The following is an 11,983-nucleotide window of genomic DNA, read 5'->3' on the forward strand; positions in this document are numbered from 1 at the left end:
TAGGAGTTCCTATGTCATAGGGATTAAATGCATTAATAAATGAAAAGGTAACAGAACAATGCTTGGAACAACTTAGCTAGCAGTACTGTTCACTAAAGCAGCTCTGGTGGCCTAGCTGGGAGGGAGGTGCGCTGCTCACCCAAAAGTGGTGCCTCTGGCAGTTCGAATCCCAGTGGCTCCTTGTGAGAAAGATGAGCAATCTCCTCCCATGAGATCTATGTTGTTGTTGTTATGTGCCATCGAGTCGTTTCCGACTCATAGCGACCCTATATATCTATAGCATTCTAAAATCCCGCTGGAGGATCAGTTCGTTCCAACTCCACAGCAATGAGTTATAAATTTTTGGTCATTAATACACATTGGATAATGAATAAGGATGACAGACGAGAAACTGATACTTTTGAGCTTTGATGTTGGCGAAGAGCACTGACTAGCCCATGGACTGCCCAAAGAACAAACAGACACATCTTAGAGAAGGTGCAGCCAGAGTGCTCCTTAATGGCAAGCATGGTAAAGCTTCATCGGGCATACTTTGAGCATATTGCTAGGAAAGGCTACTCCTTGCAAAGGAACATCATGCTTGAAAGGTGGAGGGTCAAGGAAAGAAAGGAAGACTCTTAACTAGATGGATTAACACAGTGACTGCAGCAATGGGCTCAAGTGTGTCAGAGATGATGAGGACGGCCCAGAATAGGTCAGGGTTCAGATCTGCTGTTCACTGGGTCGCTATGAGTTGTACTTGACAGAACCGAATAACAATACAAGCGTATATCCCGTAGTGGATTCAATGCTACAGGCGCTCTAGCCCGACCTGACTAGTTTCCTGACTGCCTGACACTAACATCAGTGTTCTGGGGTTTTAGTGAGCTCGTTCATCTTCCAGGGGCTGCTTGCATCACCTGATACCTGTTGGCTATGAAGCCCCTACACCCCCACGCCCCCCCCTCAGGCCCACAAGGCGGAGCCCTCCGCTCACCCACGCAGGCGTCCCGCCGCTCCTCGTAGCCGGCGCTGCACACGCATTTGCCAATGGGCACCAGCCACTCGCCCTCAGCGCTGCAGTACATTTTGGGCGTGTCCCGCTCCTCCGAGTGGCGCACGCACTGGCCCCGCACTTCCACCAGCGAGGAGGAGTCGGCCCCCGTCACTGCCTCCGAGAAGGCCGCCAGGTTGCGCACCATGGCCGGGCACTTCTTGTAGTAGATGCGAAGGGACAGGATGGCCAGGCAGGCGCCGATGTCCTGGAAGGCGAGGTAGAAGCCGCGCTTGCTGAGAGGTCCCACGCCGCGCACCTCGGTGTTGAGCTTGAGGCGCCGCACGCCCAGGTCGGCGCCCGTGAAGCTCTCGTCCGCCGCGATTGTGTCGATTTTGAGGAACTGGCTTTCCTGCGTGCTGGCGCCCAGGTCGCGGTCCGACTCCAGGTAGTACAGGTTGAAAGTCTCCTTGCACGTGCCCAGCACGCCGGGCATGCTGTTGCAGTCCCGCAGGGTGAACTTGATCTCAGCATAGACGCGCCGCGCGCCATCCCGGGGCACCCAGCTGGTGCGCAGCCAGTTGTTCTGGTTGGGGCTCATGACGTTGCACACCTGGTAGGTGTGGATGGGCCGGAAGGACTCGTCCACCTCATTGATGGAGTCCCACTGTGGGCAGAGAGAACAGAGCCAGCGGGTAGGGTCAGGGCCCCTCATTGTTGCCAGGTGCCCCTGCCACATGCCAAGCACAGGCTAGGGGCGCATTGGGAAAGACAAGAACGGCTCCACCCTGCGGGAGGTGGCGCATTGTCATTGCCACCAGACACCAGGCGCCACCCACGTGCCACATCCTATGGGGAGGTGAACTCCTGAGAGCTCCTGCGGGAAGGGGTCTTTCCCTGGCTCCCACCAGAACAGCAGTACCTGGATCAGTTTCCTCTATTGTGTATTTACACGCTTGCACTACAGCTCCTACTTTGCTTTAAAAATGAGATACTGAAGATCACTTTCGGCAGCTTACCCCACTAGCACTAGAGCAAAGATCATGGGCCTCTCAAGTCTCTTCCTGCCCAATACAAACTCTCCATCCACCCCCCCCCCACCCTGGGCCCCTCAGCCTGCTGGTTGGCCTGCACCCTCAGCGCCAACAGGGGCCTCAGAAAGGCCCCTCTAAGTGAGGTCTGAGAGAATGGAAAAAAAAGCCTGCAAAGTGCCTAGCTTAGCTTGGGATGGGGACACACTCAAAAAATGGTGTAGGAACAGCTGAGCTGCCAGTATCTCCTCAGCCCAACTGTGCAGGCCTCCCATGCCGTGGGGAAGAAGTCTTGCTTCCAAAAGGGTTGTGGGGTGATGCTTTCCCACCCAAAGACCCTTGCTCTGTTCCCTTCTCTGCAGCCAGGGCTTCTGGGCAGTGCTGCGTCACATCTGGGGTTAAAGTCATTGTCACAATTAATGGAGCACCAAAGAGCTGGCCAGCTGCTCCCTGTCTGTTTCCTGCCAGGGCCCCAGATAAATTAATCACCTCATCTGAGTTGGCTCCAGCCACACAACGAGTACTGGTGCCCAGGCCCACCCCTGCCAGCCTACGAGCTGCTGCGGACAGAGACGGTGGCGTATATGTCTGGAGGCTGCAGTCAGCCCTGGTCTCCACCTAGGGCATCTCTACCGGTGCTGGCTTCCGCTGCCACCCCAGCTGCCTCTCTGACCCAGGAAACAGATCCCAGCACACACCTGCTCCAACTTCCTCTTCACTCTGCAACTCTGTCCTCTCTCTGGAACAGAACGCAGCTGTAAATCATACCTCCATTCTGAGCCTTGGCTTTCTCATCTGTAAAATGGAGTGGTGAAAGCCTGCTTTCCCATCTACCCAAAGGGTAGAGGAGAACAAGGTCTGGGAGGACAATGGAAATGAACGTTCCTTTTCATCTTAGGTAGTGCTGACCAATCAGCTACCATCGGATAGATTCTGACTCCCAGGGACTCCATTTGCAGAAGTAGGTGCCAAGCTTTCTTCTAAGATGTATCTGGGTGAACTTGAACCTCCAGCCTTTCAATGAGCAACTGAGCGTGTTAAATCTTTGTACCACCCAAAGCAGCGCTAATAACTACTAACTCACCAGATGAGGCAGAGCACATCCCAGGGCTGGGAGGCGGGGGGCAGGGGAGTGGTACCTGTAGCTGGGAACCGAGGTGGGGGCACACCTAAGAGTATGGGTCCTGGGCCAGGCTTCCCGCCCCCTCTCAGAGCTTCCCACTTAATATCAGGGAAATGCCAGGCCCTTTGCATGTTTCATCCCATTAGTGACAACACACAGAGCACCCACTTCATCTCAAGACATAAGCAAGAAGGTCAAGGCCACATAGATTACTTGCCCAGGTCATACTGATTATAGGAAGCAGAGCACTGTCATCTGGACGCAATGTCCTTGCCCTTTAGGCTGTGCCATCAATAAGATGCAGTTCTGAATGATCCTTGAACCCAGGCTGTATAGCAGATCCCAGAATCTGAGGGGCACCAGGACCTAGAGGATCATTTCCAAGGGTACCCCACCTAGCTGGGCAGAAAAATCACCTGGGAAGTTTATTAAACAAAAGATTACCATGTCCCAAAGTAGAGGCATCTGCATGCTTCACCTGCTAACCAGGTGCAGGTTCAAGGCCTAGAGTTTGGGGGCTGCCTCCCCTCTCTGAGCAACTCTAATCTCTTAGATTACCACCAGAGTAAGAGTTAAGGTTTATCCAGAACACACATGTGGTGGTGTTCTCCATCTGTTTAACACTCCATGAATCCCCAATAAAGATAAGAGGTGTCTCGGCTTAGCAGATTATGCAGGTTGACCCTTGTCCCTCACAGAGCAGGGGGGATCACGTGGGATCAGAGGAGGGCCTCACCACAAGCTCCGGGTCCAGACAGATGAGCCAAGTCCCAGCTTGTCATCGTTTGGAACCTGTCTGATGGAGGGAAAACTATTTCTCACTGCCTGAACCTCGGCATCTCTATCTGTGAAATGGGGTGGATTCTCCCATCCTGTAGGGTTGGGTGTGAGGATTAAATGTGATAATGCCTGTGAATTGTTAAGAGCCATGTGAATATAAGCTGCTATTCTTTGTTCTAATTCCCAGATGATAAGAGATAACTCTGAGCCATGCTTTGCAGAGCTGTGTAAACACAGAAATTTAGAGTACCAGTAAGGTTGTAAAAAAAAAAAAATCTGGTGGTGTTTCTCACCTGCTTGCTTAATACCCTATGATGTCTTCATACCCTAAAGATCAAGTTCTAAACTCTGGGCAGAAGAGGAGGGGAGACATCTGTGCCAACCTGGGGCAGGCCTGTTTCTTGCTGGGTTTCAGGAAGAAAAGCCCCCAACCTCCAGTCAGGCAAATCACTGAGATCGTGTGGGATCAGGCTCTCAAGAAGTGAACCTACAACATGAGTCAGCTCCCTGCCAGAGGGAGAGCCAGTTCAGTCTGCCACAGTCCTCTCACACCCGTGCTCACCCCACAGCCATACGAGACTGGTCTTCTAATGGCCATCTGTCCTCAGATCACAGTGCTGGCCCATGAGGAGGGGGGCTCTCTCCTAGATCTTAGGGAGAGTCAGAGACCACAAGACCTGCCTTTTCAAGCTCCCCTGTGACAGGGTCTCAGCTCACGCTCTTGGTGACGAGACCCCCAGAGAGGACTTCTAGACTTGAACAGCCCAGACAAAAAGTCCACCTCAAAGTAATGTGCCCTTCGTGAACTTTAACTCTCACTTACTGTCATTATTACCATGATTATTATTCTCCTGTGTCCAGCTCCATGGAGGCGGAATGTCTTCCTGGATGAAGTCATGTGAGTACGATATCTACAGTGTGTATGAGAGTGCCTCAGTGTGTGTATGTGTGTGTGAGAGAGAAAGACAGCACATGAGTGTGTGTGTGTGCATGTGTGTAATTCTGAGCACATTTACGTGAAACCATAGTCATAATCAATGTTATTATTATTGTTGTCTAGATCTGGTAGCCTAGTGGTAAGAATTTGTGCTGCCAATCCCAAGACACATGGTTCAAATCCCCCAGCTGCTCTGTGAGAGAAAGATGAACAATCATCTCCTATGTGATTTACTGCATCTGAAAACCCACTGGAAAGGGAGCTCTGGTGGCCTAGTGGCAAGAAGCTGTACTGCAATCCCAGAGGTACGTGGTTCAAATCCACCAGATACTCTGCTGGAGAAGGAGGGGCAGTTTCCTCCTGTACCAGTCAGATCCGATTTGACAGTACACACACACACACACACACACACACACACACACACACACACACCAAAAAAACCCACTAAAGGATTAGCTCTGAGTCAGTTCCAACTGGAGGACACACAATAACAATAGCTGGTTCCAAATCATGAGGACCCCAAGTGTTACAGTTTAGAACTTCTGCACTGAGTTTTCTGGGCTGTCATCTTAACAGAGACAGATTATCAGGTCCATGACCCAAGGTACCCTGGGTAGGTTCATGTTTGTGAACTGTTAGTACCACCTGGGGACCTTACCCAATACTGATGATAATAACAAGAGCTTACATTCCTTACAGACTCGCCAGGTGCCAAGCACTGTGCCCAGACTGTGTTTCATCTCAGAACCCCCTGACAGCAAACCAATGAGGCCATCGTAATGCAGACAAGGAAACTGAGGCTCTCAGAGAGGATGGGAATCCATTCAGTCTCTGATGGCATGGCCAGAACCCCACCAGGCTTGTGGGCTCCTGATGACGTTTTACTGCCTCACATCCATAGGGTCTGCATGAGAGAAGGAAGATGATGGGACAAATGACTTTGTCTCTGGACCTCTAGGGGTTACAGTGTCCAGAGGATAGGAAGGGGCACATCCTGTGATCACAGTGACTTGACTGACTAACTCAGACCATGGGAGACACAATGGACCTGAGAGCTTGGCCACAAAAGGGGCTGGTAGTGCCTCCCTGGCAGTTGATAGACAAGAGAGGAACAAACGGAGGCTCCAGTGATCCAGGCAGCTCCTGGTGAGATGGACCGGTCCTAAAGGGGGCAAGGCCAGGCCGGGGCTCCACATTTCCACAGCCCAGGCTGCCTGGACTCAGCCTTGGCACACTGTGAGTCTGTGGCACCCCACTTCACCAGCCTCAGAGTCTAAGGTGCAAGATTCTATCTGCTCATAGATAGAAGTGCTGCTGGAGCCCCAGGGAATGCAACTCCCATTCCCCATCACTTACCCCATGAGCTGGATACGTTAGCCAGCCCCAGTCCCCGTAGATGGTGGATGTATCCAGCAAGTTCACTGCAAATCAGGAAACAAAATCCAGTCAGACGTCGTGGCCCCTTCCCTGCTCCTCTCAAGCACATGCGCCAGCCATTCTGACCCGCTCTCAGCCCCCAGTGCAGGGTGCCTCGGTGCCCTGTCACACTTCTCTCCTTCACGGCCCAGTTTTCACTTTCTTTTTCCCTGAAGTTTTCCTACACCTTGGCTGGAAGCAAGCTCTAAATTCCCAGGAAAGAAAGCCTGCCTCAGGCAGGCAGGTGATGCCAAGGGTGGTCAAGAGATGGGATCCAGAGTTCAGCAGTTGTGGGCCACAGTCCTTTGTTGTGTGGCCCTGAGCACGATCCTTCACCTCCGAGATCCAGTGCCCTTCTCTGTGCAATGGGTGTGATAACAGTGCCTGCCTCTCTGACTTGCTCTAGGGACAATCCGACCTTTGCCTCCATTAATATGTGGAGGTGGCATTCAATAGTGTCTGCACTATAGGGTCATATCCCCCCTGAACCCTTAGGGCTCTTTCCATCCCTGCGCTTTATAACCACCAATGCCCCCAAGTCAATATTCAACACACAATAAGGCCTCTGTGCAATGTGGTGTGGTGCAATTGGAGGGGCAAGCACTGCCTTTAGGGAGCACCTACTGCATGCAGCAGGGAGTTCTGGCAGCACACTCCATAGAGAGCTGGGCTGCTAACACGGACATGGCATCTCGTGGCATCTCTCTGGTGGTTCAAATCTCCCAGCAGCTCCTCAGGAGAAAAATGGGCCATCTCCCCCCATTCGATTTACAGCCTAATGGAGACCCTGATGGAGGGTCAGCTATATATGCATCAAGTTTTGACTTGACAGTGTGAGTATGAGCTTCAGAGTTTGGGGTTTGTTTTTCTCTTCTTCCATTTTTCTGTTTGCTCGGCTCTGCAGTGGGAGTTTTAAATGCTTCATCTGTGACCCTCACAACAACCTGAGGAGGTGGCTATTAAGGTCTCTATTTTACAGATGGAAAGAGCTGAGCCTCAGAGCATGTCAAGAAGGTGTCTGTACCCCCATGGTGTGGCCCACAGAGTTGGCACAGATAAGACCATCGTCCCAGGAAGTCTGAGTCCAAGAAGCAGAACCTGTGAGTGGCCACGGGTGATGGGGCAGAGGGGTGCAGGAAGGCATATCTAATGATATGACCTGAAAGGCATATCTAATCCATAAACATGCACTGGGCAGCAATCCAGACTCCTAAATCAGCCCCTCACCTCTGAACATGACAGAGAAAATAAACGACCTGTGGGGTCAGACACTCCTGACTTATAAGTCAACACAACTACTTATTAGCAAGTGACTGTGAGCAAGTATTTCACCTCATGAGCCTTAATGTTCCCATCTGTAAATGGGGGTAATAATCTGTAACCTATAAGGTGAGGTTTGGAGTGGTGCCTGGGTGGTGCAAATGAATGGTTAATTGGGTCAACTGATATACCAAAAGGTTAGCAGTTTGAGTCTGCCTACTGAAGTGTTGGCAGAAAGTCCTGGTGGTCTCCTTCTGAACAATCAGGCATTGAAAACTCTATGGAACACAGATTTACTCCGACACACACGGGGTCACAGTGAGTCCAAGTTGACTCAGTGACAACTTGTTTGGGGGTTAAGCCATCACAACATGGACTCCAAGGCTCATCCTGGCAGATGCTCGTCCCTCTTCTCTAAGTCCCACCCCTCTGCCTTTCCCCTTAGAACCACTCATTCGGCAATGGTGTGCAAAAGTGCACAAAGTTTATAAGAAACCAGAACTCCGACCTCAGCTATCCCCAGCTGCTGTGCATGCTTGGGTAAGCCTCTTTACCTCCCTGGGTAGGAGCTTCCTTTGGGTCTATCTGGTGATCTGAGAGGGCCTTCTGCTCCAGAGGTACCTCCTCTCCAGCCAGGCCCTCCAGCTGCCCCACCAGCCAGCTTGAGCAGGTCACAGAGGGTTAAAGTCAAGCCCTCCGGGAACTTTCCTTCTGCCTGAGATATGCATAGCTCTGAGCTGCCCCTCTGAGATGGAGAAGAGTGTCCTCAGGAAATGTTGGAGTGAGGATGCTCTTATTTGCTGATTTCTTCCTCCTCTCACCCTCCCCCCCCCACTGTCAGGGACCCCGGAGGCCACTGGAGAGGGGGCTGGCAGACCAGGGAGGGTGCCTCTCCATTTCTCCCTGGGGGGTCAGGGGCCAGGTAGGATCAAGGGAGGGAACAAATGTCAGCAGAAGGATGTCCCCCTCTTCACCACGGCCCCACGCCAGGGGTGCAGGCAGAGAGGAACAGCATTCCCGCCTCCTCCCTCCCTCTCAGGCAATGTAGGGAAAACTGGGTCAGGCAGCTCTCTCCTCCTGCTGGCTAGGGGGAGGGGAGGGGGCCGCACTGCAGTCTCCCCCAGACCAGCAGGACCTAGTTTGGGGAGCGGATGGAGACAGGGGACCCATAGCTTCCCCTACTCCACCCCACCTGCATGGCCATGGGGCTCTGGGCTGGAGGGCCCCCATCTCCTGCTGAGACCCGCCCCTGCTGAGGGGCAGCCTGAATGAAAATCCACCACTCACAATTCTCCCCCTCGAGCACCTGACTCCAGGGGCAGCCGCCCCACAGACCCAGCTTCCTCCCCCGGAAGCCCTCCACATTCACCATTCACAATGATTCCTGATCGGCTGGCCAGGGGGCTCAGATAAACCAAAGATAAGTCAAAAGTCGATTCTATTGGATTCAGAAGGGCTGTAGGATTCCAGGGCTGCTTGTTCTGATTCCTTCCAGACCCTTCTCAGTGCCTCCCTCCCCTCTCCTCTCTCTGTCCCCATCTCTATCTTCTCACTTTGTGTCTCCTTCTGTGGGAGGGAATCGGACTGTTTCTCTCTAGGGAACCCCAAGTCTCAAGGGTTTTGATAAGGGCTGGAAAGAAATGGCTCATCAGGCCCACCCACCTCAGACCTGAACCCACTGGGAAATTCAGACCCTTATGGCCACGAGGGTTGGGCTCTGTCCTGCCTCTGGCACTGGTGAACATGTGACGTTTATGAAGTCAATTCCCTTCTGTGGTCTAGCCTCCTTACTTACAGAATGAGTGGTGAGACCCCATGGCCTCTTCGCCCCCTTAAACAAAACTAATCAATCACATACCTCTTTGTGCCTCAGTTTCCTTATTGGTAAGATATATGTTGTTGTCCGCCCAGGGGCCTATCTGCCCAGGCTGTTCTGGGGGACCAGACAGATTCCTCTCCTGCTCTGAGAAGCACAGATAATGCCTAAGCCGTCCCTGTTCCACTGTGGAAGGCATTATGCCATTCTTTCTTATTTTTCTCTAGCATCATCACCTTCCCCCATTCCATTTCACTAAGACTAATACTTAAATTGATTTATATCCCTGAGGACGCAGCTCTTGATGGTGAGACTGGAGAATTCGGGGTGGTCAGGGATGTCAGCAGGGATGTGGATGCTCAGTGATCACCCTAAAGTGCGGGGATAATCCACATCCAACAACAAGAGCTCTGGTGGGGCTTGGGAAGTGTCTGGGCAGTCTGTGACTGCTCTGCAGGGCCACTGGGAGGGACCAAGCATAAGTGCACTTGGCCAGACTGGGGCACCGTCACTTCTGCAGGACCTCAGCTGAGAAGGCGGCTGTCCTCTCTGAGCTCCAACAGTCACCCTGGCTGTCCTGGCTTGGCACCAGCCCGGGGACCAGGCTGGAAGGGACTCTCGGCTGTCCCACTTGGAATCCGTGCTCCGGGTCTCCACCCCACAGCCGCCTCATTTGCACAGTCAACACTACCCAGATGTGCTGATGAGGGCATGGGCCCCAGTCCCTGGACAATGTCTCCATCTTCCTGGACAAAGATATCTCCTGCTGCCTTCCTCTGGGCCATGCCTCCTCCTCAGTTGTTGCCCTTCTCCTGAACAGTCCTCTCTCTCAGGCCAATGGATGTCAAAGATCCACCCCAAGAGACTCAGGGGCTTACCAGCCTTTAGGTCTGGAGGGCTACAGGTCCCTCTTTGCAGGAGAATTGAGACGTGTCTGGGGATGCACCACCTGACTCTTGGGCCCTGATGGAGCCTCTCCAGGGTTACCACTTTCTCTACTCACCTAGTCAGTCCCCTAGTCACCCTCCTCAGAGTGTACTGGGCAGAGAGGCTCTGTTCTTCACCTCTCCTGATGTCCCAACCCGAGAGTCACCCCAGGAGCTTGTGCCAACTCTGCCTGAGCCGCCCTGCAATGGTCCCTACACGCTGCTGCGGCCCCACCAGCTCTGGAGACTGAGTGCATCCATGTCGGTGTGGGCTGATTCTACGCACACACGTTTGCCTGAGCATACATGTGATGGGAGGTCTCCCATCCATAGATACACACATTTCCATGGGTCTGTCTATACAGACACACAGTGTATATGGTATGTGAGCACATGTATGTTGGCTATATTTCTGTGGTGCTGTACGTGCTGGGTGTGTATATGAGTACGTGTGTGAGGGGGCGCCCACACATGGAAGTATCCCCAAGCCCGGTTCATATTTGCAAATTCAATGAATGCTTCCATGTCTACGGCTCTCTCTGAGCTGCCTGTGTGTGAGGGGTGGATCTGTGTATGTGCATTTTGGCTGGTTCATGGAAGAGAAGCACTGGCTATGGAGCTCTTCAGTCTAGAGGATCATTCACTCATCATCCATCAAGGTTAGGATTAGGAAGGGTGAGAGCCTAGCTCTAGACCCAACGCAAGGCAACCTCCAGTGCTGGCCTTGGAATGTTTAAGAGGATGTGTGTGAGTGTGTGTGAGTGTGAGTGTGTGTGTGTGTGTGTGTGTGTGTGTGTGTGTGTAGGCCCCTGTTTTGGGAGAACCTGATGTGTGCTTTCTGCCAGCACCCCATCCCCCACTAGAAGTCTTCTTCCAGATCCTTTGACCCTGACTGCCCATTCCCATTGCCATCCCTGACCCATGCCCGTGAGTAACCGGACTGCTCTAGTCTTGTCCTGGGCAGGCCCCTGTTCTCCAGGTTCCTGCCCCTTTTAGTCTCCCCATGGCGCTTTCTGCACTGGCCTTCCACCCAGGCTGCTCCCCTGCCCATCCACAGCTGCCTCTCCTCTGGCTGTAACTCCCTCTGCTGATGTCCCTTCTTCTCCAGCCTCTGGTCCCTTCCCCACTCCTAACTAAGACTCTCAGTTCCTATCCTTGATCCCTGTGCCACCAACCCCCACCTCTGTCCTGTCCCCTGCTCTCCAGTCCCTGTCTCTGTTCTGTCTTCACCTCTCAATACCTCCCTTTTCCCTACAGATCTCTGGACCAAATCCCCTTCTGTGTGTCCCTCTGTCAACCAATGCTTACAACTCTCTTCTGTCCCCATCCCTGGCCCCTGCTCGCCCAGTCCTCCATACCTCTTGTCTGGTCTTCTGTCCTCCGGTCCTGTCTTCTCGTTCCACAGTGTCCGATCCTCAGTTCTCTGTCCCCAGCTCCGCGCTTCTTAGTCCTGCCCTCTCTTATTCCTCTCTCTTATCCCTCCGTACAACAGCACCCCCCCCGCCCCCGTCCCCGATGCCTCTGCCCCTTATTCTCAAGCCCTTGGGTCGCTGTGTTCATCCCATCTCCTTCGCTCTGTCCCTTGACCCTGGGTCTCTTCCACGATGCTCTGCCTGCAGCCCCAGACCGAGGGGTCCCAGCCCCTTTGGCGCTGAGGGTGGAGGCGAAGGAAGTTAAACCGCAGGCAGCGCGCACCGCGCCCCCGACCCTCGGCCACCCCC

The 11,983-nt window shown here is 53.1% G+C and overlaps 1 protein-coding gene across 1 annotated transcript in view; it reads right to left on the reverse strand.

The window, feature by feature from the left end:
- EPHA8 (EPH receptor A8) overlaps window positions 1-11,983 on the reverse strand; it is a 69,455-nt gene that overhangs the window by 26,255 nt on the left and 31,217 nt on the right. Inside the window, exons 8-10 of the mRNA XM_006883667.1 lie at window positions 8,075-8,181; window positions 6,201-6,265; window positions 977-1,640 (exon numbers count right to left, since the gene is read on the reverse strand). Of these exons, the coding sequence (XP_006883729.1) occupies window positions 977-1,640; window positions 6,201-6,265; window positions 8,075-8,181 (836 nt within the window). The remainder of the gene's footprint in view (window positions 1-976; window positions 1,641-6,200; window positions 6,266-8,074; window positions 8,182-11,983) is intronic.

This window comes from Elephantulus edwardii, unplaced genomic scaffold, assembly GCF_000299155.1.
Source record: "Elephantulus edwardii isolate Elephantulus edwardi_28Jun2011 unplaced genomic scaffold, EleEdw1.0 scaffold00028, whole genome shotgun sequence".
Taxonomy (NCBI): domain Eukaryota; kingdom Metazoa; phylum Chordata; class Mammalia; order Macroscelidea; family Macroscelididae; genus Elephantulus; species Elephantulus edwardii.